This window comes from Saimiri boliviensis, chromosome 7, assembly GCF_048565385.1.
Source record: "Saimiri boliviensis isolate mSaiBol1 chromosome 7, mSaiBol1.pri, whole genome shotgun sequence".
Lineage (NCBI taxonomy): Eukaryota > Metazoa > Chordata > Mammalia > Primates > Cebidae > Saimiri > Saimiri boliviensis.
Genome location: NC_133455.1, coordinates 51,778,956 through 51,805,652, shown reverse-complemented (window position 1 = coordinate 51,805,652; position 26,697 = coordinate 51,778,956). Strand labels below are relative to the sequence as shown.

The 26,697-nt window shown below is 35.4% G+C and overlaps 1 protein-coding gene and 1 pseudogene across 3 annotated transcripts in view; one reads left to right on the top strand and one right to left on the bottom strand.

Moving 5' to 3' along the window:
* PTPRQ (protein tyrosine phosphatase receptor type Q) overlaps positions 1–26,697 on the top strand; it is a 238,146-nt gene that overhangs the window by 176,569 nt on the left and 34,880 nt on the right. For all 3 annotated transcript variants that reach the window (XM_074402503.1, XM_074402504.1, XM_074402505.1), the window contains 2 exons: positions 11,441–11,540; positions 14,199–14,327. In XM_074402503.1, coding sequence (XP_074258604.1) covers positions 11,441–11,540; positions 14,199–14,327 — 229 coding nt within the window. The remainder of the gene's footprint in view (positions 1–11,440; positions 11,541–14,198; positions 14,328–26,697) is intronic.
* LOC101036208 (small ribosomal subunit protein eS1-like) lies at positions 6,496–7,310 on the bottom strand (annotated as a pseudogene).

Sequence of the window (26,697 nt, the reverse complement as noted above, 5' to 3'; positions counted from 1 at the left end):
GATATTTGGCAATGTCTGGATCCATTTTTGTTTGCTGCAACAGAATGGTGCTGGTGGTGGTGGTGCATGCTACTGGCATCTAGTGGCAAAGATTAGGAATGTTGCTAAATTTCCGCAATGCACAAAACAGCCCGTAATGTCAGTGGTCCTGAGGTTGAGAAACTCTGACTTAAGCCCTAATGTTCACTCCATTTTACAGATGAGGAAACCAACGCTCAGATTCTTTAAGTATTTAAATGTCTAGGCCACGATTCCAACATTACAGAACAGGAATTCAAAACACTACATTACAAATACAGGACTTAGGCCTGGGTTCAAATCTTGGCTCTGCCACTTGAGAAAAGAATTTAATTTCTATAAATCTGAGTTTCCTTTGTTGGGAAAATCTTGATGAAAGTATCATCCATGAGGGGCCATTGAAGTTTTACATAAAACAACATGTATAAAAATATTAATATTTTATAGTTAGTAAATTTTTAATGTTTAGTAGCTTTTTTGGATAGGTTACTATAAAATATTTTAGAAGTATCCTTATTTAGGAGAAATTATTTCTCTAGAATTTCAGTGAGAGTATCACAACATTACATATTGTTTGCACCAGGCCCTCAAAAGCCCCAATGTATTCATCTGTAATACTTTAAGGAACTACATGAACAGGGTACCTCTGAGGCACCACTTGAGAATGTGAGACTTTGTGTGTTGCTCAGATCCTGGCGAGGTGTTGCTCAGTGATCTTGAACTGCTAACAGATTTCAGTGTGAGTTATGACTGAAGAAAGATTGTCCTACCATTTTAAGCCAGAAATTCTCATCAGGTTATAGAAATATTAATTGTATAAAAAGGCAGCCTCCACAGCCTCTACATAGTCAAGGAAACTTTGCATCTTGAAAAAAGAAAGAAGGGGCATGTAGTTTGCTACATAGATGTTTGTAGAGAAATAGCAAATACCTTTCTTTGGCTAAAGTATTTGTTTCATTTCATTAGTATCATTGGTTTGATTAACTTTACCCAATAATTTCATCATTTTAAAGCTAGCTGATTAGTCTTGTGGTTTTGAAATTGTATCAGGCGTTTCTGCATCCGATAGATGAGTCCATCACACTCTGATGCCACTATAGTAAAATAAATGTCTTCTTGTCATCAATGTGATTTCCTGTAGGTTACAGCATTCAGAAGCCATCACTTCAGCTAAGTAGTGATCCTGGTGCATTTACCAATGGAAGGTAAAAAACCTAGACAAGACAGATAACTCACGTGTCTCAGGAGATAATATTTTATAGGAGCAGTGCTGAAAGGAGCTAGGCTTGCTGTGTAGTGAGATGTTATCTTTCATCAGTTACTGGTTTCATACAGATTACTGATGGGAAGACAACATGTTCAGTCAGTTATCTGAGAGGCAGAGTTGAGACATTCAGGGTAACAGAAATGAGAAAGACAAGCCATAAAAGCAGGGAACCCCAAGCATTAGGAACCATGGTGCACAGGAACATGATTCCCTAGATTCTGCTAAATGGCTTCTCTCTGCCCAATGATGGCCTCATCCAGCACTATAAGTAATCTCAAGGAGCTCCTCAGCGATGGTCTTCTCTTTTCTTCTTTCCACTCACAGTCAAGGTGGTGGAATACAGCCATTAATTCTGGAATGTAGCAGAAATACATAGTTAGTTTTCTGATTCCTTCTTTGGAATTATAACCACTGCTGCCCCAATCATTTAGATATGAACTTTTGTGTGCTCTGGTAACAGGAGGAGTCTACAGTGGGTAAGAGATGTGTAATGAAGGACAGAGCACAGGATCCTGCCAAGGCTAGGGAAGGAGGGACTGGTGAAATGTAGACTGAACACAGCATACAGAAAGGCATTGGGCTGCTGAGGGATAGTGACAGTGAATTACTCAGAGTTCAGTATATTATTCATAAGCCAGTGACATAATGACAGTCTTTCGGGTTGCTCCTTAGAGTGATCTTCCAGGGACTGTCTCCTGAGAGATAGCAGTTTTGTCATTGGCCTTTGCCCTACAATTCTTATTCTGGGTTGACCACATGGAGTTCTGCTATTTAGATAGACATTTATGTCTATCAATAAGGTAAGGCACAATTATGCCTCTCAGAGACGTTATTATTTGGAGTTTAAAATTAGGGGCAAAAACCGTAGACTGATAAGCTTGCTTAGTTTGTAATCATTAGTTGTGGTGAAATGAGAATGCACCATTGGAACAGAATTCCTCAATGACTAGCAAAGTAGCCCAGCCATTTTTCTGGTTAATGGATTTAACACCATCAGTTACTGTTGTCACATTTGCTTTCTACCAGACTATTGAATATCATGATTCTATGGAGATTAGAGTCAACCTGATAGATCAGGCAACAAAGAAACTCCCCTAGAAGTGGTCCTGGTCCATCTGACATTAATAAAAGACTATAGATCGGGGTGTCCAATCTTTTGGCTTTCCTGGGCCACACTGGAAGAAAAAGAATTGTCTTGGGCTACATATAAAATACACTGACACTAACAATAGCTGATGAAAAAAATCATAAAACCATATCATAATGTTTTAAGAAAGTTTATGAATTTGTGTTGGGCCACATCCAAAGCTGTACTGGGCCACACACAGCCCATGAGCTATGAATTGGACAAGCTTGCCATAGATTCAAAAGAATTCTTATTAAAATAACATTGCCAAGGAAGAAACTCTAGAGGAACTCAAAAAGAAAGTTGACCAATTCTGCAATGGTCAGTGCAAGAATGGTTTCATGGCTGTGAGAATGAAGGCAGGCAAATAATAAAGTGCATTCATATAATACCCCTGGTGTCATCAGAACATGACAAAGGGTGATTGAATCCTTTTTTTTCTCTCAAATATGTCATATGCTGGGATATATGAATCATTTGCAGCAGGCCAGGGACTCAAACATTCCTAGCAAGCCTGCTGAAGACATATGTGTGTATGTAATCCCAGACTACAGAGAGAGAAGTCTAGGTCCCTTGAAGGTCATCCACCCACCAGGGGATAAGCATTCATTCACTGGTATTTTGCACACCACAGGCAGTGAGTGCTAAGTGGAGTTGCCTATCTGTTGAAGCTTTAGGATTTAAGAGCATTTGCAAGGCTGTGTTTCCACAGACCACTGTGGTAGCAATTATGCCTCTCAGATATGTTATTATTTGGAGTTTAAAATTAGGGGCAAAAGAATTGCCATGGACTGATAAACTTAAAAATGTTTAAGTTTAGTGAGAGAGGGCTCGGTAGAGCTTCACTGGATGAATAAGTATGAGTCTGTGGAAGAGCAGTTTGCATTTAAAGAAACCTTTATGGCCTGTAGGGATAAACAGGGAAGATAACATATGCATTATTTTAATCCTAAATAAAAACTTAAACTTACTTGATTTTGTTTTTACTCAAGATTGAGTATTGGCATTTTTATTAACAAAATTCACAAGAAACCTTAAACTTTTTGAAAAAATCCTCCTTGGATTTTTTGGGCGCATCAGTTTATGGAAAGTGCTTGTAGGCAATGTTTTGATGACAAGGTTTAATTATAGAGGAATCCTGTGATTTGAAAACCAGACACCCGTTTCTGTACCTTACAGGGCTCTCATTAAAGCTGAACACGATGAAATCTTAAACCGCATGGCAAAGGCACCCTGCGATTGTTTTCTTTTGTCGTAATACTTCTCATTTAATTACTATGCTAACAATGAAAAGTTCCAATGTGCTCACTTAGATTCAGAAATAGGGAGTTGCTATGCATCTTTTCCATCCAAAGGATTACTCTTCTGAAGTCACCAGAGGAACAGAGGAACATTGTATTTTATGACGAGACAGTGGTAATGTGGTAGTGAACCTCACAGACTCTGTAGTCAAGACGGATATATTTCAGGCAGTCTTCCTGTATATCAAATTTATGAGATTATGGGATAGTTACTTAACAAATTATTTTTAAATTCTGAAATCTTATTTCTAAAATGAGAATATTAATACCCACTTCAGAAGCTAACTAGGAGATTATACTAGATGAATAAATGGATGAATGAATATGAAATGTTTGTTAATAAATATACCTGTCATTGTTTATATACCAAGTCTTGAAGGGGTTTTACATATCAAATCTTGCATCTTCACAGCAACTCTGTAACACGATCGCCTATTTATATGTCCCCAATTTCTAGGTAAGAAATTTGAAGCATTGTATTTTTTAGCAACTTGATCAACGTTTTTAACCATCCCAAATGTGATGGCAGAACCAGCCCTCTGACCCAGGCAGCGTGACCCCAGTCAGTGCTGTACTTGTAACCATTGCACACACTGCCTGCAAATCACTAAGTGCCCAAGTAGCTCCCAGTTTGTTACCATGGGTGATGTTTCCGCTCCCACATACTTCCTATCTTTGCTGTACCATTTTCTCTTCTTGATATTTTTAATTATTTCTAGCTGCTCTCTTTTCTCACACTTTTGTCTTGGCCTTTGATGTTAGCATTCACAGATGAGCATGTGTTGTTTTTGTGTGCAAAGATATCGTTTCTTTTTTTTTTTTTTTTTAAACACTGAATAATGTGTCCTTTTCTTACACCCTGGTAAGCACTTTACTAGCTACTTTTAAATTTTTGCCTGTCTATGTGGATGAAAATGACGTTCATCCCAATGGGGTGTTTTAATCTATATGTTTAAAATTGTATTGACTGTTGACAAATTATACATGTATATGTTTATGGGGAACAGAGTGATGCCATGATGTATGTATACCATGTGCAATGATTGAACCAAGTTAATTAACAAATCCATCACCTCAAATACTTATCATTTATTCCTCCTAATTTTGTTTCTTGAATTATGAAATTGAGCAACATTTTGTAAATTCTTTGTGCAATGTTTGAGTATCCCAGGTGACTAGCACTGGGCCGAAAGAGAAGATGAACCCCCTATGCTTTAGTCCTGTTATAAGAACTGATTTTTTGTAATAATAGTAATAATAAGAAGAAGAAGAAAGAGAAGGAGAAAGAGGAGGAGAAAGAAGGAGGAGAGGAAGGAAGAAAAGAGTCTCCATTTTTTATGCACCTATATCAGGAGCCAGGCATTGCACTATGAGCTTCATATCTCATTGAATTTGAGCTTCTTCTTAGACAATAGGCTTAAAAACAGATTTAAAAAGTTGGATACATGTGCTGAGTTTAAATAATGATAACTTCAGCCAGAAGGTGATACTTATGAAAAATTAGTGCTTTAGAATTATGATTTGCCGAATTATAGTAGTACAATTTATCATGCAAACAGAACAATTTAACATGATTTGTCACAGGATTTAAGTCTAGTCAGAAATGACTGTGCCTATTACAAAAAGAATAATGTTTATATTTTTAAGTAAAAGAATTCCATTTTCTAATAAAGAATTTGCAGAAGTGGCTTCATTCTGTACTGTGAATGCTCTGTGAGTCCAAGCATAGCAGTGAATCAGAAAGTGTACTTGATAATCAGGGAACATTTTGTCCTCTCTTAGTGACACGTTTGTAATTCATGTGCCCAAAGGATTACAAATTGTTTATTAATATATTATATGTCACTTCCTCACTTGGCCAGTGCTTTGAAATGGTAATCTAATCTGAAAAAAAAATTCTGTGTGGTCTATGAGAACGTTTTTTTCCCAGTGTTCTAAGGCCCAGTGATTCATTATTACCTGATAAAGGGATTCTTTATTCATCTTCATGCCTCCTTTCCCAAGCGTACCCAATTAGAGTCACCATGTAAAAATTCATAAATCAAACCATTTATATTTTAATGTATAAAAAAGTGTCTCTAAAATACTTCATGTGATACATGCTGTTTTCAAGTTTTTCAAATTTAGCTGGAGATTCTAGCAGACCATCAAGTGTTGATAACTGTTTTAAATTCAGTATTTATTCAAATCCACCATGCAGGATAGCCACAGGAACCCTTTCATATTGGTAATATTTTATTTGTACCAATACAGGACAAAAAGATGAAGCATTAATACTTGTCTGTTTTACAGATAGATAACCTAGTTTGTCACTTGACTGTAATACTTTTTTCAGTGAAATTATAAATAATGTAACTTAAAACTGGTTACAGTTATTAGATGTTGTGCTTAAAATAAATTATTAATAATTTTTATATTCTTATTTGGTTCATGCCTGATCTTCAACCATGAACACTTTTAATCTTTTTCAAAATCAATATATTTGTTCATTAGTAAGTTTAGCAAGTATTTATTTAACATTTACTATGTCCCCAGTACTTTTCTCAGAGTGTGGAATAGTTTTGTATAAAATAAAAATCCCTGTACTCAAGGGGGCAGAGCATAAACAATAAGAATAATAAATAAGTGAATTATATGTTAAAAGAGGACAGGAGTTGTGGAGAAAAAAAAGTAAAACAGTGAAGGAGGAGTGGGATATGGGATGGAGAGGCAGAAAATGCAGGGAGTTGTGTCTCTTTCCATTTTTTTTTTTTTTTTCACAAATAACTTTTTATTTGCCACTATTGTAAGTCTGAACTTTAAACAGATTCTTGGACTGGTGGTTCATATCCATCAGCTTGTTCAGCTTTAGCACCTGTCTCATCCCCAGTGGCTTTTCCAGAACTACTGCCTTAACCATGAAGCTCCATGAGTTTTCCCAATTCAAACTTGGGCTTCTTCAGCATTTTTACTTTTCTAACTAAGACATCATGGAGAGGATTAATAGATTGGCAAGCCTTTTCTATGTCTTTTCCAATGCTGTCTGGAATCAATTTATTGACCACTTCTTTCAAGTCATTTGTCTGCACCTCTTGGGTCATGATTTCCATCATCTTCTGGATTTGGTGGACCTGTTGGTGCTGAGCATAAGAGGTCTTCCGTATCTGATTGTTGCGTTTTTTAGTAAAACCAACACAGAACAGACGAAGCAAGTAACCATCGGTAGTCTTGACATCAACATGAGCTTCAATGATTGTCTGCCATTTTTTGACCATGGAACACATTTTGTCATGGGTAAGATCCATGCCATGGAAGTTAGTCAGGCAGTTTTTGCCCTGAACATCTTCAGTAATCAGCTTGAATTTCCTAAATGCAACTTAATCATTCTGCAAATCAGCAAGAGTAACTTCAAACACTCGGCCCTTGAGGCCATCGGATGCAATTTTGGTTCCTTGGGTCCTGGTGACTAGCGTCTTTCCAATATTTCTCATATTGAACATAGCGGGTGCTTTCACATCATACCAATCTTTCTTAGAAAATGGATCAACCACTTTCTTCTTGGCTCCCTTTTTGCCACCTTTCGTAAGGCGCTTGTTCTTGCCAACCGCCATGGTGCTTCTCAGAGAACCAAAAGGCTCTTTCCATTTTAAATAGGGCACTGTGTTAGTCTGCTCAGGCTGCCGTCACAAAATATAATAATCTGGATGTCTTATATAATAGTTTATTTTCTCGCAGTTCTGAAGGCTAGAAATCTAAAATCAAGGTTCCTGCTCATTTGGTATTAGGCGAGGGCTCTCTTTCTGGCTTACAGTTGGTCACCTTCTTGCAATGTCCTCACATGGCCTTTCCTTGGTGCATGAATGAAGATGGAGAGAGTATGGTGTGGGGAGGAAGAGGAGAAAGGAATGAGTGACAGAAGAGGTGGGAGATAATAAGCTCTCCGTGCCTCTTCTTATAAAGTCACTAATCGTATCAGATCAGGGCCCCACCCTTATGACCTCATTAAACTTTAATTAGTTTCTTACTCCAAATCCAGCCACACTGGAGATTAGGGTTTCAACATATTAATTTGGGGAAAACGCATGTATTCAGCCCATAACAGGGGTTTCAGCAAATCCTTAAAGGAAATGAAGTGGCTACCCAGAAAGATGTATCAAGGAATACAAAGGAATGCAAAGGCAGGCAGAGGAAGAAGCTGCTGCAAAAGTGCTGTGTCAAGAATGGCCATGTGTTATTCGTCAATAAAGAGGCTAATCTAATTTGGCTTTCTAGGAGTGAGCAAGCAAGGTGGGGACTGGAAGGGAAATCAGAGGGGTAACAGGGGACTAGACAGTTAATAAAGGACCATATCACACATTGGAAGGACATTGGCTTTTTTCTGTGAGATATGAGGAAGATTTTAAGCAGAGAAATAATGTTTTAAAAGGATTATCCTTGCTTGTATGTTGAAAATAGGTGGAATAAGGACAAAGGTGGATACGGGAAGACTTGCCAAGTTTATAATTCATGCAAGACAGGATGGTGGCCTGGAACAGGGTACTAGCAGCAAAGGTGGAACAAAGTGAATGGAACATATAGAAGTAGAAAAAATAATATCATGAACCCCCACATACCTACTAACTTGATTTAATAAAAATTAGTATTTTGCAACATTTGTTTTATTTAGACATTTGTTCACTTATTTCTGAAGTAAAATAAAACAGGAAGCATATTCCACCCCTGAATACTTTAGTATGTTTCTCTAATAAGTACGTTTTTATTATATCACTGCAGTTAAACTTAACAATAAGTTATTGATATTATTTAAGCTACTTGTATATGTGTTCTCAGATCATCCTTTGATTTTTTATGGTTAATTTATTTGAATCAGCATCCAAATAAGCATTTACACATTATCTTTGATTGTTCTGTTTCTTCTATTTTTATTTTTATTTTATTTTTTTAAATTGCATTTTATGTTTTGGGGTACATGTGAAGTACATGCAAGATTGTTGCAAAGGTACACACAGGGCAGTGTGACTTGCTGCCTTCCTCCCCTTAACCTATATCTGACATTTCTCACCATGCTATCTCTCCCCACCTCCCTACACCCCCGTCCTTCCCCCATTTCTCCCCTACAGACCCCAGTGTGTAGTGCTCCCCTCCCTGTGTTCTCATTGTTCAACACCCACCTATGAGTGAGAATATGCAGTGTTTGATTTTCTGCTCTTGTGTCAGTTTGCTGAGAATGATCGTGTCCAGGTTCATCCATGTCCCTACAAAGGACACGAACTCATCGTTTTTGATGGCTGCATAATATTCCATAGTGTGTATGTACCACATTTTCCCTGTCCAGTCTATCATCGATGGGCATTTGGGTTGGTTCCAGGTCTTTGCTATTGTAAACAGTGCTACAATGAACATTCCTGTGCATGTGTCCTTATAGTAGAATGATTTACAATCCTTTGGATATATACCAGTAATGGGATTGCTGGGTCAAATGGAATTTCTATTTCTAGGTCCTTAAGGAATCGCCACACTGTCTTCCACAATGGTTGAACTAATTTACACTCCCACCAACAGTGTAAAAGTGTTCCTATTTCTCCACATCCTCTCCAGCATCTGTTGTCTCCAGATTTTTTAATGATTGCCATTCAAACTGGCATGAGATGGTATCTCAGTGTAGTTTTGATTTGCATTTCTCTAATGACCAGTGATGATGAGCATTTTTTCATATGTTTGTTGGTCTCCTGTATGTCTTCTTTTGTAAAGTGTCTGTTCATGTCCTTTGCTATTTTTTTTAAAGAATTTTCTTTTCTCCTTTCTTTTCCCCCATGTCATAGACTCACTGAAGCAATCAGATAAGTTGTCATGTAGGCAGCCCCATATTCTGGCTCTGTCTGAATGCTTTCTCTCGATGTCCTTTAGTTTTTTTTTTTTCTTTCCACCACTTTTTTTTTTTTTTTGAGACGGAGTTTCGCCCTTGTTACCCAGGCTGGAGTGCAATGGCGCGATCTCGGCTCACTGCAACCTCCACCTCCTGGGTTCAGGCAATTCTCCTGCCTCAGCCTCCTGAGTAGCTGGGATTACAGGCACGCACCACCATGCCCAGCTGATTTTTTGCACTTTTAGTAGAGACGGGGTTTCACCATGTTAACCAGGATGGTCTCGATCTCTCGACCTCGTGATCCACCCGCCTCGGCCTCCCAAAGTGCTGGGATTGCAGGCTTGAGCCACCGCACCCGGCCTCCACCACTTTTTTATAGATTAGAAATGAGATCTAGAGATTTGAGTATTCACGGTCAACATTTTTGTCAGAAGTACTTTATAGGTCTTGCTGACTAGATCAAAAACTTCCATCAGGAAGTGTAGAATATCTGATTGTTACACGTGATGCTAAAATTGATCAGTAGGCTTGGTGGCAGCAGCAACAGAATGATCCTTCAGTGAAAAGTTGGTTTTTACCACTTATAACCAGCAAACAATCTATAGAGTGGTATTTTGTCATCCTGCAAATGTCCAAATACCAATTAACCTTCCTCCTAATCATTTTAGAATACATTTATGTGTGTTAACTGAATCGACTATTTCACTAGAAATACCAATTATTAATTTCTAATTTTATCACTCCTTTAACATTTATTCAACAAAATCCTCTTTTAATAATGATCTTTATTTCCTTGACTAGGGCCGTTTTTTAAAATTCTTAAAATATAGTTCATATAAGAAAGCCAGAAAAATATACATTTCAATTACAAATTAATTATGAATATTTACACCAAGGAGATGGTCTAGTTATAGTCAGTGTTTACAAATTAGTATTTTTTTAACTATCGGGTACTAGGCATGATACCTGGGTAATGAAATAACCTGTGCAACAAACCCCCATGACATGAGTTTATCTATATAACCAATATTCACATGTGACCTCCAAATCTAAGACAAAAGTTAAAAAAAGTCAGCACTCTTGTTATTTTATTTTATTAAATAATATTATTTTTTATTTCCAATCAATTTCTATTTTTATTCAATATAAGGCTTACATTCTTCCCTCTTTGTTCAGCAGGAGCCCCTTCAGTAGGATCATTTGCTGCTTTTATACCAGTAACCTTTTGTTAGCTTCCTAGATATCTAGCACCATTATATGTCTTGAATTTGTTTTGTTCCTTACTCCCGCTTTGGAATTACCATCTTTCCAAGGTTCCCTGGTTTCTTTGGTGAAAATTACAAATATATTGAAGATAGAGCCTACAGAATTTCCTCGTGTGTTTAGGATGTGTTCTACGAAAGAAAGAGTAAAAGACGACTCCAGGGTTTTTGGCCTTAGCAGCTAGAGCAAGGGACCGTCCATCAACTGAGAAGTGGAAGGATACAGTTGAAAGGAGGGAAGTGTACGCATTCAATTTTGGACATACCGATTTTAACATTTTAAGCATACTTTGAAATAAAGATGTCTAGTAGGCAGTTAGATATATAAGTCTGAAGTTTGGTAGATAAAATCTAAGTAGTCATCATGATATAGATGAAATTAAAACTGTGAGGCTAGATGAGCTCACACAGAGAGTGAGTTTAAATAAAAAAAACAGGAGGACCTAGGACTGAGCCCCAAACTTAAAAAATATAGAAGAGGAACAAAGAAGTTGCTACATTTTACTAGTATTCTTCAGCAAAGAATATTTTCTTATGCCAAGGAATTTTTTTTTGGTAGTTTGGGATTCAAAATAGTATTCCATCCTAATATTTAATTATCATGTTATCCCTCTTCTCTAGGGGAAGGACTGTCAGAAAGAACCGTAGAGATCATTCTCTCCGTCACTTTGTGTATTCTTTCAATCATTCTCCTTGGAACAGCTATTTTTGCGTTTGCAAGGTAAGACTTATTTGTGCTGACATTCCAGGATGCGTTATGGGCATTATATCAGTCACAGTCCAATCTGGAGACAGAAGCCACAACAGTTACTTGAATGGGAAACACTTTTACTTTTTATATTTTTAATAGACAGATAAAAATGTATTTATCATGTACAATATGATACTTTAAAGTGTATATGCATTGTGGATTGACTAAATCTAGCCATAAAAAAAGAAAGAAACCCTGCCGTTTGAACAGAAGACATTTAATTTAAAGAATTGTTAACTAGAGAAATGGCTAACTACTAAACAGAGTAAAAGAGAAATCTAAGAGTCCAGAAGTAGCAAGCACAACAAAGCAGCTACTTGCTTTAATTTGAAGGGGACAGGAAAGGAACTAAGAACTGAAAGAAGTTGTCTCCCAAGATTTACATGGAATCACTACTGCGAGCACATGCAACCTATTACCTATCAGTTAGCAAAGAAATATGACAGAAGGAAGGAGCTAGAGCTGTTCCATAGAAGCTACCCATCCTTATTAGATGGTAGGCAGGCTGGAATTGGTAATAAAAGCATCCCATTTTTGCTGAATGGTGTAGGTGAACTGGTACTACTTGGAATCATTCACCAATGGAATGGGCAGAACTTTCACTTCAGAGGTAACAAGAGCTCATCCAAGTGAATGGCTGGACTCTTCAATGAGTAACAATAATGCAGGACTGGATCCCAAAAGGGCAGGGTTTTCCTCTTCCTCTTTCTCACATGGTCACTCTAGTGCCCTCTATTGACAAAGCCTAACATTCTGCCAGCTGGCAAATGAGAAATATAGGGTTCCAGCTCCAAAATCAAAGAGCAGGGGGAAAAAAAAAAAAAAAAAGAGGTTTGGAGATAATAAAAGACAACAAAGTGAAAACACAAAAGCAGAAGCTTTCAGGCCATCTGTCTTTTAAAGTAATTTATAACTCTGATAGGTTTAATTTAAAATATCTCAATCAGGTCTAAATATTAAAGTTTATACAGAAAGAAATCTTTTTACAATGAGAACAACACTTGTAAAATGTCTAGTTTCCTTATATAGTAGACCCCCTTCTTATGCTTACTTTATGAACATATCTGTACTGAATTTTCCAACTACATCTTTCCATTCTCAGCATCAGCATCCTAATTCCCTTATTATTTATAGGACCTCATCGGAAATCTTAGTTCTGACCTCAAAATCTAGCTTCATAAGTCAGATTGCTGAGTTAAAAGGACCTTACATTTGTAAAGATAACCCTTCTACCAATTTCCTAAATAGTTCAATAGATCATTTTTATTTCAACCAAAGAATGTAGTTCTGTATTCTAAATGCCATGTATCATGTTTCATCTTGACTCCAATAAAGCATCATTTTAATAGATGGTTTGAAAGACTCTTGAAAAAGTATATTTTCTCTATACCAACATACTGTTCAAGATTTAGCCAGAATACAGTAAAAGAGTCATTATTCTAGGTACTTTGAATGCTATACTGTATGAAATATGGTCCTTTTCCCTAAGAAGTATGCACTGGCCACATTTATATAATTTTCTTGCTCTAAAATCTTCTCTGATTTCTCATTTCTCTACAAGATGAACTCCTTATGTGAGCAGAAAATGGTCCTCCTTATTCCCTACAACTGCCCTACACACTAGCTAAAGGGATCTGTTCTCAGCTGAACATTCCTTGGGCTTTTTATACATTCTGCTTTTGTTCAGTTAACCTGAAATGTGCTTCCTCCTCCTTCTATCCTGGAACATCCAAGTCAAATTCTACTTCTTTACTTCCTCTAAATAATAATAACTCTAACTTATGTAACTAATCAGGCACTGTCTTATGATTTGTAATTTGAATCATTTTTCTCTGTTTATGCTTTTTCTGCATTTAAATCTTGCCTCTCAACTAAATTGTAATGTGCTTGAGGGTAGGGAACTTGTTTTATACTTTCTGTATCATCCTTGATACCCAGCTCTTGAGAAATACTAAATATTTTAAATGTGAAAGATAGAATAGCTAAACATTACTTTGTAATATACCCTATTGTGTCATGGAGAAATAAGCATGTAAAGGCTTAAGATGAAAAGAATCTGATTTGTTTCTCAGATTCATGTGACTTTTATTTTGAACCTGAGTTTTCTGATTGTAAAGATAATATCTACTCAAAATATTTTTTAAAAAGATAGTTTCAAAACAATTTTTACGTATTTTCATGCATGTAAAAATTTTCATATATGTGAAAACAATGGTGCATTATCTTTCAGCACTAGTATTGATAGCACTGAACTGTTTTCACTTTGGCATATTTCCTTTATGTGACAAATCAGTGAGATAGCTAAAGACAAGAGAAACAAGATCACAGCATAAGTCTTCTTGGTTCTATATTTTAGATGTACCTATGGCCCAGGCCTTCTATCAACTCATTCTTACTGAATTTGGAACTTTATCACAGTAACTTATTTAAAAAAGAAAGTAAAATAAGTTCTATGGAATTCAAACAAGAAAAAGATGTTGAGTAGCTATAAATTTGCAACATATTCAGAGAGGTGATTTTAACCAAGAAATTATTTGTCTAAATGTCTTTACTTGAAAAGAAAACTAAACCTAATTTTATGTACTTTCTATTATACTCCCTTCTTGGACTTTACTTCATTCGTTTTAGAATTCGACAGAAGCAGAAAGAAGGTGGTACATACTCTCCTCGAGATGCAGAAATTATTGACACTAAATTCAAGCTGGATCAGCTCATTACAGTGGCAGACCTGGAACTGAAGGACGAGAGATTAACGCGGTGAGCACACTCCTCTGGGTGAACTGTGGTCCAGAGGGCCTGGAGCCATGACCCTATTCTGATCTATGCTTGTTGGAAGTGTTTGTGGGGCTCCAGTTTACACAGGTCACAGAGATCTTCTTTCAAAGAGTGACCTCCGTCTTCTACACACTTCTCACTGGTGTTCGGAGAATCACTTAATCTTCCTAATATTTTGAGTTAAATATGAACTGCGGACTATAATGTTCAGTCAGGATTATTTTCCTGAGACAAATATTTTCCCACATTAAACCTTTGACATTATGTTTAATAATTCATTTCATATGATAGATTTTTACATTTAGCTTTTCTGGAAGTGTCCACATTTTCAATCACAGGTTTAAATTATTTAATTTACAATTTCTTGATAATTTATGTCTATTTTTATAAAAGCCTTTTATAACTATTTTAGTATAAAATTACATAAAAGTCTAAGTTGTATATGATTTAAATTGCTTTGTATTTAAAAATTGAATATAGAGTAAAAAGTTACCTTCAGAAGGAAAAGTTAAAACATGTGTAGTATGTTTCATTGTTACCTATTAGAAATACTAAAGTATGTAATTTTTAAGAAAAATAATTATAAATTCTTTTAAAAGTATTATAAATTATTCAAAATGTTGACACATTATAAAACTTTGTCTATTAAGATAATTCATCAAATTCTTAACAAAAACTACCAGTAGGCTCTTTTAGCAAGTTTATGTTTTTATACAATTCAATAATATATAATGCTTATAAGCACAAAGTACTTGTTACCAGGTACTTGCACAGCCCTGTTAAATTTTTTTAAAAAATATTAATTTTGAAAATACAGCATCAAAGTTCTTGGACTCAAAAAGAATTATTCATTTGTAGTTGTTACTTATTAAAGTTGAACTTTTTCTAATAGATGGACTTTGCAAGTATATTTCCAGCCTATCTAAAAATATCTAATACGTGCTATAGAGGGAAGTGTCATCTGATAAGCAAGGTCCTTCCAAATGCTACAAAATGAAGGTTATTCAGTGTTATCACTAAACAGGGAAATGTGCTTTCTTTGATATGAAAACTGACTTTTTAAACATTCGGATGTTGATCTTCATGCTCTAGTACAGCGGTCCTTTCCACAAATGGATAGTACTCCAAAGATTTAAGTGTCAGATGATGTAAATTACCCAAGACATAGTTTTCTATATAAGAAATATTGGCCAGGTGGCTCACGCCTGCAATCCTAGCACTTTGGGAGGCCAAGGCGGGCAGATCACCTGAGGTCAAAACCAGCCTGGCCAACATGGCAAAACCCAGAGCTACTAAAAATACAAAAATAAGCTGGGCGTAGTGGTGGGCGCCTGTAATCCCAGCTACTCAGGAGGCTGAGGCAGGAGAATGGCTTGAACCAGAAAGGCTGAGATTGCAGATTGCAGTGAGCCAAGATCATGCCATTGCAATCCATCCTGGACGGCAGAGTGAGACTTTGTCTCAAAAAAAAAAAAAAAAAAAAAAAAAAGGAAATATTATGTATTGCCCAGTGTAACTCAACTAAGTAAAGCCATATCATAGAAATACAAGCACCGCTGCTACTAGACTGTGTCTCAGTCCTTAAGGAATCATTCTGTATCATCAAAGAAAGTTTCTCCTCCTTTCCCCCATGGGCCAAATGAATTGTAGTGGTATCCTCCCACCCTCCTTTCTACACACCATTCTCAGTTCCTTGTGCCCCTCCTCAGGCCTGTGTGGCTCATCCCTTTCTTCTATACCTGAAAATGCACAAGGGATAAAATTCAAATCTCTCAGTGCAATTAATTTTAGCTATTTGAACAATATAGTTGAATCTGTTCATACTAAAATGTAAACTTCTAAGACCAACCCCATCCCCAACACTGGTAGGACATTTTAATTTTGTTTAAAAAAAACTTAGTTACCCCTGAAAATTCCTTAATAAGTATATATTCAGGAAATATAATAAAGTGAAAAAGCTGTTTATTATGTCATGTTTTTAAACAGACAATAATGGAGAAAGTATTATTTATCAAAGAGGTTACATTCTAGGCAGACTGTGGTGAGGTTCAATCCCCTAAGCAATAGGTTTTTACGGCTTGTCCCTTTCTCTACTTCTGAACACTAAATACAGCCATTATAAAAAATTAGAAAAGGCTGGGTGTGGTGGCTCATGCCTGCAATCCCAGCATTTTGGGAGGCCGAGGAGGGTGGATAACCTGAGGTCAGGAGTTTGAAACCAGCCTGGCTAACATGGTGATATCTCATCTCTATTAAAAATATAAAATTAGGCTGGCATGGTAGCATGCACCTATAGTCCCAGTTACTCAGGAGGCTAAAGTAGAAGAATTGCTTGAACCAGGCAAGTGGAGGTTGCAGTGAGCTGAGATTTTGCCACTGCACTCCAGCCTGGGTGACAGAATGAGACTCTATCTCAAAAAAAAAAAGAAAGTTTTTTTTGTTTGTTTGGTTTTTGGTTTTTTTAACAATGACTGTGATGGCAGCTACAGAAAAGTTTCAGATTATGGAGAAGGTGGGCAAGGAATGCACAGATAACTATTGGTTATTTATAATTCAGGGTCTACTTTATTTGACTTTCACTCCTCATTATTTATTTTTCTACTTCTATGTTTATTTATTTACATATTGCATTATTTATAAAATAATTTAAAAGTGAAATAATGTGTTTCAAATAATCTTTATTTTGTTACACACAGAGAATTAGTATATATTACCCCTAATAATAGCAAATTGGAAATGCTAGTTTCCATGCTTTTCACTTTTTCACTTGTGTGTTGTGTTTCTGATATTCACAATTGTTTGTAATTCCAGTGTCACATAATAACATGCTTTGCTGGACTTCTTACAGACATGGATTAAAATAACAATTAAGTGATTTGGGTATTAATTCTTCAGTACAGAGGTCTGTTCCCAGCTTTATTATTTATGCAATATTTTTATGTAATAAAGTCACTAAAACATTAGACACTAAGACTAGAAAAATTAACTAATGGTCCTATAAATAGCTGCATGTACATATGATTGGATTCTGTCCTTTGGTGAAGTTCTAAAGCTCTTCACCTGTTTTGAGGTGTTTGAAGATCTAAATCCATTAAAAGTTAAACAGGGAACTGATGGTAGATTCTAGGAGTGAGAATCAAGAAGTTTGAGTTAGCTCCCAAAATTGTTGGCAGACTTCCACCATATGTCTCTGTTATCTGCAGGAAAGAACTGCCATAATTTCTCTTCAATCTACTCAGCTAATAGGCCAGGCACGATGGCTCATGCCTGTAATCCCAGTGCTTTTGGAGGCCTAGGTGGGTGAATTACCTGATGTTAGGAGTTCAAGACCAGCCTGGTCAACATGGTGAAACCCCATCTCTATTAAAAATACAAAAATTAGCCAGGTGTGGTAGTGCATGCCTATAATCCCAGCTACTCAGGAGGATGAGGCAGGAGAATCACTTGAACCCAGGAGGTTGGAGGTTGCAGTGAGCCAAGATCACACCATTGCACTCCAGTCTGGGCAATAAGAGCAAAACTCCATGTTAAAAAACAAACAAACAAACAAAAAACAACAACTACCCAGCTAACATATGCTCTCTATGCTTTCTGTACTTGATTCTTAGGCATGTCCTTTTAATTCCAACTTGGCAAATAATTAATCAATAATTAATATATTAATAATTAAATTAAATAATCAATAATTAAAATATTAATTTTAGGAAGTTACCTAGTAGGCAAAAGTAAAACAAAAAACAAACATGGTGTTTGGTACTAAGTCCTCTTGAAGTTTTGCGGTTCCGTATTTCAGATATTATTTAGCTATTTTATGCTCTCTGCCTGTATATTTACATTTTTAAAGCCCATTGTGTAATTTTTGTTATTTGTAAACTCTCGTTATTTAATTATGTTCCACTTTGTTTCACAAAACTTTTGAAAATGCCTTCTCTCTGTACTATTTCTTCCCAAATGAGAGCAGAAGTCAAATAAAGATGTATTACTCTTTAATTCCATGAGAACATTCAGGGATACACTAAATTAATTGTTTTAAATTCTCAATTAGAATGATAATTATATTATGCACAAAAATTATTTACATTTTATGTTTAAGTTTAGATTTTAAAAACTATATTTCTTTGAAAGAATATTTAATATTTTGGGCTCATCTGTTTCACACTTACCAAATTAAGAAATGATCCTTGGGTTTTGTTATTTAATAAACATAGAGAACAACATTTTGTGATGGCCCCTGCAAAATACCACCACGTAGCCTATTGAAGTTAGAAAGGTTATAAGCTCTTATTGGCAAGATCAGCAGGCACAGATATGCATAGGTAAGACAGACCTGTATCTTTAAGATCACTGAGACTGACTCACCTTGTGGATTGTCTTTAACTGGTTTAACTGTAAAACAATTACCTTCCCATGAGGGTTACACCATTTATAATTAAATAACCTAATAGAATTTTCATAAGCTAAGGATGCTGTTTGCTAAATAAGCATTTTTTTTTTACTATCTTTTTTCCACATTTAAGTCATGGAAGTTTTGTCTCCTCTGCAGACTAAATCATAAAAGAATAGTAAAACAACATTAATCAACATCACTAATATTCTGACTTGACAGAATCTCAGTTTCATCTGGACATCAATTTTTTTTCAAAAATTTTACACACCATTTCATACTAATTACCCTGCCTATTTTAGTTGAGTGAATGTAATGGCACATTATTTTAAGCCTCAAAGCCCAATCCAATAATCACAAATAGAATTAAAATTCACAACCAAAGAAAGCAAAAAATCTAGTGAGTTGGGAATTAAAATTCACAACAGAAGAGAGCAAAAAATCTAGTGAGTTGGAACAATTTCTATTTTAAGAGAAACTTTCTTCAATAATTTTCTTTCTTCAATAACTTTAGAAGTATACATGTTAAATTGTTGTTAAATATATGGTTATGTTTTCAGAAAACTTACTGCTTAAAAGAAAATTCTACATATGTACTTTGTAAACTGTAAACCAGAATACCTTTGGTATTGTTATTATTGTGATTTATATTTGTAAAATTGAATACTGTCTCAGTCTACTTTCAAATATAGAGTTTGCTAACAGAATAATGGCTAGTGTTTATGAGCAACTACTATATGTTAAACTCTGCATGTAGTGATTTCACTTAACTCTTTCAACCCTTAGTAGTAGGTACTCCTATCCTCATTTTACAGATGGATTTTTAAAAAATGATGGTAGGACAGGCTTAAGTAAATATAAGGTCATACACCTAATTAGGAGAGCTACAAGCTAGCCCAGGTCTGTCTCTGAGATATCAAGATATGTGTGTGTGTGTGTGTGTGTGTGTGTGTGTGTGTGTGCACGTGTGCGTGTGTGTAAAGCATACTAGAGAAGATCAATGTAAGCTTTCTTAAATAGAAAAAGACCCATGGAATTCTTTCTCAGCAGCATTTTCTATGTTGAAAATGAGTCTAAGGAAAGAGGTAACTCTTTGAATTTCTTTGTTGTCTCATAATATGAAGCAAAGAAGTGATAGTATTTTAGTGTTGACTCGAACTTGCAGAAACTGGAAAACTTTTAGTAGTACAATTTTTATTTTGGCTTTAAGAATTCATAATATTTGACTGATATATGCAATTCTAATAGTTTACATTTTAAGTGTCTAAGTTTTGATAAAACCTGGTCATTAATTTTACTTCTGTTCTAAACTTAAGCTGTCTTTGCAAACAATGGCAAAAATTTGTGAATCCAGAATACATGTTCTACACGTAAAATGAAGTTGGAGATACTCAATGTTCATGTTCTTGTGATAAAAAATCAAAACTAATTCAGTGTGTTTGTATACTAAACAAATAATGAATCTTTACTTCCAGATATTCTTCATTTTTCTTTAGACGCAAGGAGATTTTTGTCATCCAGTAAGTTACTGTGGTAATGCAGAACTCTGCTGTGATCTTGTCAGGTGGTGTGCTCTATATTTTAAAATATACAATATTGAACATCTTGTTGTTTAATGTGCTATTTTTTCTAAAGCTACCCCAAAAAGCTATACTTTCTACTAACAATGTGTCCTTTATGATATTGCATGCTATTGGTAATGGTAAAGTTAATCTTATCAGAATGCACATTGACTCATAATGTGCATGTCCTGAGAATTTACTCTGTTCCCATGTTGTGTTAGGATTGATAGCAAATTAAGTTTTCACCTAGATTCCTGTACAGGTTTCTTGTTCTGTTATTAACATGACACAAGAGCTGAGTTCTATATCTGGAGGGTGGAAACTATATTTACATTTCATACAAGCTCATTTCTGCAACTGTAGGTGGTTAACCTGTAAGGACCAAAACAATGACATCTCTTGTTCTCTGACTTTCTGGTGCATACACAGAATGGCATATTTCATGGAAACTTTATTTCTGCACTGTCCAGTCAGGAGCCAACTGTGCATGCTTTCAGGCACTTCCTTGATACTCAGAAATGCCATCTGTATCCTGGCACAAACATTTTTGGATACATTCTAAGAGTACCATAGCAGAATATCATCACTAGCAGGGATCCCAGTAACTGATTGAGTGCCCCAAATATAATAAATCTCTTCATTCAAAGAATGTGAATGAAGGAATATGAATGGAGGCAGAGAACTAAAAAGGCATTTGATTTCAAAATCACACACTTTCATAAAGAAGAGTCTGTCTTCATGAGCTATAAGGCTGAATGGGGCCAAGGCTCCTGATACTCTAGTCAACCATGAATAGTACTCAGCATTATTAAAATAGAGGAAGCTATTTCTATTTCTACTCTAATCACATTTAGCATTTGGGAATCATAAGTAACCTTGTTTTAACTTCAGATTAACTAGTTATCAAGTTCCCATTGACAGAATTAAGATACTTTTATGAAAATACATTTCCTTCAGAGGACCTGCTTGATAGGATTCAAACATTTGTCTAAGTAAGATACTGTTAAACTAAAGATTTAATTGATCACATTACACATAAAATATCCATTTTCAACCAGCACTCAAAGTTAAACTCTGGCCATTCCAGACTTAGAGGCAATTTGGTTGAGCAACTCTGCTGAATGTCTTTCTTCATCTTCATAAAATATCCTTTACTTATTTCTTCTTCTTCTTCTCTCTCTTTCTCCTTCTTCCCTGCCTTCCTCTTTGCCTCCCTCCCCTCTCCTTCCTTCCTTCCTTTCCTGCTTTCTTTTGCTTTCTTGCTTTATGCCATTAATATCTCAGAGAAAAAAATGCCTTTATTTTTGCAGAACCCTCACTCTAACACCAATTTTCTTTCCTATAATCAGTGAATAGTACCCTGTTCAGAGCCCTTATCCTGACAGAACAAAACTTAATCATTTGCTTTTGTCAGAACCTTTATAGAACACCTCTACATACATCATACCATTTAAAGTATATCTGTCTTGTTCCAAATCTAGTTTTCTGAGGTTGCTTCTAACACCTAACAGAGAAATGTTATTACCTGCCTGCCACCCTGGCTGATAGGCAGTAAGGCCTTCTTTTCAGCTGGTGTAATGTCTTCTGTCTCCTGTTCATTGAATCCTTGCTGAGAGCCCCATTCATCTCTTCACACAGCTTTGATCAGTCTCTCTCTCCTCTCTATTTACAACTTCTACCCCGTTGCCCTGATGTAGCTAAACAATTCCATGGTTTTCATTTAGAATACATGGTTGACAAAAGACTTCCAGCAAGAACTTTTCTTCAAATGTGCTAATGTGGAAAGGCTTAGCAATAAGGAAAACTCAACTTTTGCCGCACTGGGGATCATACCTCTCAGCTCTTTGACATCAGGAAGAATGTTGCATTCACTTCTCGTCTAAAAGGTTATTTCATCTTGATTAAATAAAAATAAATAGCAATTGAGTATCACTCAAGTGCTAGGCACTGTTTTAGACACTGGGAGTAGTGTGACCAGAAAGGAAGAGACATTGCCTCCAAAGAGCTATCTTTCAAATTTAATGTTCCTTTTAAACCAATTTGTCCTACACATATGAGGTGACATGTTGAGAAAGTAATACATATCATTTACTATTGTTTTCCTGATTTAAAAAGTATTAAATGGCCAGGTATGGTGTCTCATGCCTGTAATCCCAGCACTTCAGGAGGCCAAGGTGGGTGGATCCCCTGAGGTCAGGAGTTTGAGACCAGCCAAACCAACATGGAGATACGCTGACTCTACTGAAAATACAAAAATTAGCCGGACATAGTGGCAGGTGCCTGTAATCCCGGCTACTTGGGAGGCTGAGGCGGGAGAATCACCTGAACCTGGGAGGCAGAGATTTTGCAATGAGCCGAAATTATACCATTGCAGTCCAGCCTGGGCAACAAGAGCAAGACTCCGTCTCAATTAAAAAAAAAAAAAAATTCTATTACTCACTTGTTCAAATGGGATGTTTCTCTTATAAAGTTATAAAGTTTTAGAATCCGCTGTATAGTACCAACCATGGATTAGGATATTTTAAATTTATATTGAATTTATATCGAGCACCACATAAACATCAATGATTTGGTAAAAGAATAAAGAAGGATGTGAAAGATTACTTTCAAACCCAAAATAAAGAAAAATGATAGGAAATAACAAAAATTAAGGCAACTTTAAAAGCATTAAAGTAGATGCTTTGGATAATTGATAGATAATTATAGATGTAGAAGGAATTTATGATTCATCAGTGACTTGATGAAATACATAAACTAAAAACTCACAGTATCATGAAAAACTTGGAAATATTATTATTTTACCAGAGAGCTAGATTCTTCAAAAAGTTAATCTACCAGAGAGCTAGATTCTTCACAAATTTAATCTAAGTAGCAAGTGCATGCTATGGGATACAAATATATATTTTTACATCAATCAACAAATTTGAGATTTTTAAATTTTTAACCTAATATCACTGGTTAAGTTAAAAAAAAAAAAAAAAAAAAAAGGTTCTCAGTTTGTCCCATGCACTGGTAGTGCTGGTTGAAGCTGCCCAGCTATAGGCTATCATCTGTGGCTCTCTATTAGGACTGTATTTTAATTCCCTGTAGATTTCAACTAATTGACCTTGAGGGAAAGCCGAGTCTCTGTGACAATATGGTCTTCAATCACCACTGCCAACATAAATAAATGCTTCCTTTCTAGATCCATCAAGAGTAATCTGAGTGGAATTTAAGTTTTTGATAGGCTTTAAAGAAATGAGTCCAGACGTGAAATAAGACTCTTTTCAACCAAAATATGTAGGATTTAAGACAGTTAAGATTCATGTAATAAAAAGTGTTTAACCCTTTCTGTTGGAAATTAGTCAGTTATCTTATTGAAATCTGGACAGTTTCTAAATTGATTTATCCAGTAATGAACTTAATATAGTCTGACAGTAACCTTCACTCTCATAAGTGAATAACAATATCTTACTAGTCTAAAAATGTTTTCCATTTAACAGTTTTTTAAAAAGTTTTAAAAATGTTAATAGAAGACTTTTTATTTGAGTTTGAGTAGCTCCATGGATCACTTCATTTGAAACTAGCTCTACTGAAATACGTTACTGATTTTCATGCATATCAGTTTCTGTGAGGTTTTGATGCTAATTTAACCAAACAGTTTTTCTCATTAGAAATTTAATTATACCTCATAAGTGATAAGTTAGTGCATTTTCCTTATAGTATGTCCCATTTTCTTTTCTAATTCTCTGTATAAATTATTCAAATTCATATTTTGTTCTATATAAACATTAAAGTTTAAAATCTCAAAGAAAAATACAATTTAAAATGCAGCCAATACCTAAGGGATAAATACACCTATACAACATGAGGCTAAGAACCAAAGCAATGATAAGTATACTACAGACAACAACAAAGAAGGAAATATCTAATTTTTATTTGAAATAGGTAATTTATCTCAAAATGTCTTCTCTATTTGAGCATTCCTGATTAGGTATTTCAAGATTTCAACTTACAAATGATTGTGACATAAGTACAGACTAGAAATTACATAAAAACTGGACTACTAGAAGCCTTATTTCTTATGTTATATAAACATAAATGTGAAGAACAGATTTGACAAAGTGATTAGGTTTAGATAAAAAAGAGTGATACAGAAGAAAATAAAACCAAAACAGATTCAACCTCTCTTTCTTAAAGTGTGTGCCTATTTATCAATTACTTGAGTAGACAAGAGCAATTTTATTGTTCATTTATCTAACTTCCTAACAAAGTGCACCTGTTAATATATAATGTTAGGTGATCTAATATGGCTTTTGCTTAGACTCATATGCTTTTTGTTGATGAATCTATTGATCATATATATGTAAAGCTTTGAGTTAGGATCTCTTGAGAATTCTGTTTCTTAAAAATTTAGTGGGAAAAGGTATTCAATTCAGATATTCTCTCACAATAAAACCAGAATATTCATATTTTGCTAATCTGAATTCACCCACAATTTTATATTTAACATGATTTATTTAATGTTTACTATGAATAATGTAATGAGGGACACCTAGTAAGCCAAGTGTTAATCCTGCCCCAACCCTCAAGTATATATGAACCCAAATGCTTGTATCCTTAATGCAGGGACTTATATAGTCATAGTATAACATAGAAGATGATTTGTCCTTGGAAATTTGATTTTACAGAGAAAGGAAATAGTTTTTTAGAAGAACAGAGTAAGATCAGTAGGATAGTTAACATTTGAATCAGGTGTTACTGAATAAGTAAAATTTCTGTTGTAAGAAGGATGTCTGGAATGGTATAAAATTGAGGGGGAGGGATACCTAGAGAATATCTGGAGTGCACATAGGATGTATGAAGGGGAGTTACAAAGAATAATGTCAGAAATGTAGGCATGGTTAGAAATTTTTTACATAATTATATGAAAACTGAGTTATTATGGTCATTGTATTAGATATTCGTTTGGAATCTTGAATTGAGAACTAGAAATCCAGACTTGGATTGAAAATCTAGATATTCATGACAACTATATTTTAGCACAATATAGTTTATCCATCTTTGAGTACAATAAAGAGAATATTCTTTTGGCAATAATGGAAAAAGTCACTTCCTTATATCTATCAATTGTAGAACAGTATGGATAGGAGCAGCTTGAGTTAAACAAAATAAACTAGAAATAGTAATTATCATACTAATGATAGTAACCAATACTTACGTATTGCTTACTAAAGCCAGAGACCTTGAAATCTTTTTACATATATGAACTTAATTTACATATATTTTCCAAACTAAGAAACTGAGGCACAGAAAAATTAAGTGTTGTACATGATAACGTAACTAGTAATTGTTGGAGCAGGTATTTGAAACCAATACTGGCATCAGATTTAAAATAAGGCAAGAATTCACAAATATCCACCCAAACCCAATATAGCCAGTTATGGTTTAAAACTATCCTTAGTACCAGTACCATGCTGTTTTGATTACTGTAGCCTTGTAGTATAGTTTGAAGTCCGGTAGTGTGATGCCTCCCGCTTTGTTCTTTTTGCTTAGAATTGACTTGGCTATGCGGGCTCTCTTTTGGTTCCATATGAAGTTTAAGGTGTTTTTTTCCAGTTCTGTGAAGAAGGTCATTGGTAGCTTGATGGGAATAGCGTTGAATCTGTAAATTACTTTGGGCAGTATGGCCATTTTCACGATGTTGATTCTTCCTAACCATGAACATGGAATGTTTCTCCATCTGTTTGTATCCTCTCTTATTTCGTTGAGCAATGGCTTGTAGTTCTCCTTGAAGAGGTCCTTTACGTTCCTTGTTAGTTGTATTCCTAGGTACTTTATTCTCTTTGTAGCAATTGTGAATGGCAGTTCGTTCTTGATTTGGCTCTCTTGAAGTCTATTACTGGTGTATAGGAATGCTTGTGATTTTTGCACGTTGATTTTGTATCCTGAGACTTTGCTGAAGTTGTTTATCAGTTTCAGGAGATTTTGGGCTGAGATGATGGGGTCTTCCAGATATACAATCATGTCATCTGCAAATAGAGACAATTTGATTTCCTCCTTTCCAATTTGGATACCCTTTATTTCTTTTTCTTGCCTGATTGCTCTGGCTAGAACTTCCAGTACTATATTGAATAGGAGTGGTGAGAGAGGGCATCCTTGTCTAGTGCCAGATTTCAAAGGGAATGCTTCCAGTTTTTGCCCATTCAGTATGATATTGGCTGTTGGTTTGTCGTAAATAGCTTTTATTGTTTTGAGATCAACCACATTGAGATACCATCTCACACCAGTTAGAATGGCGATCATTAAAAAATCGGGAAACAACAGATGCTGGAGAGGATGTGGAGAAATAGGAACACTTTTACACTGTTGGTGGGAATGTAAATTAATTCAACCATTGTGGAAGACAGTGTGGCGATTCCTCAAG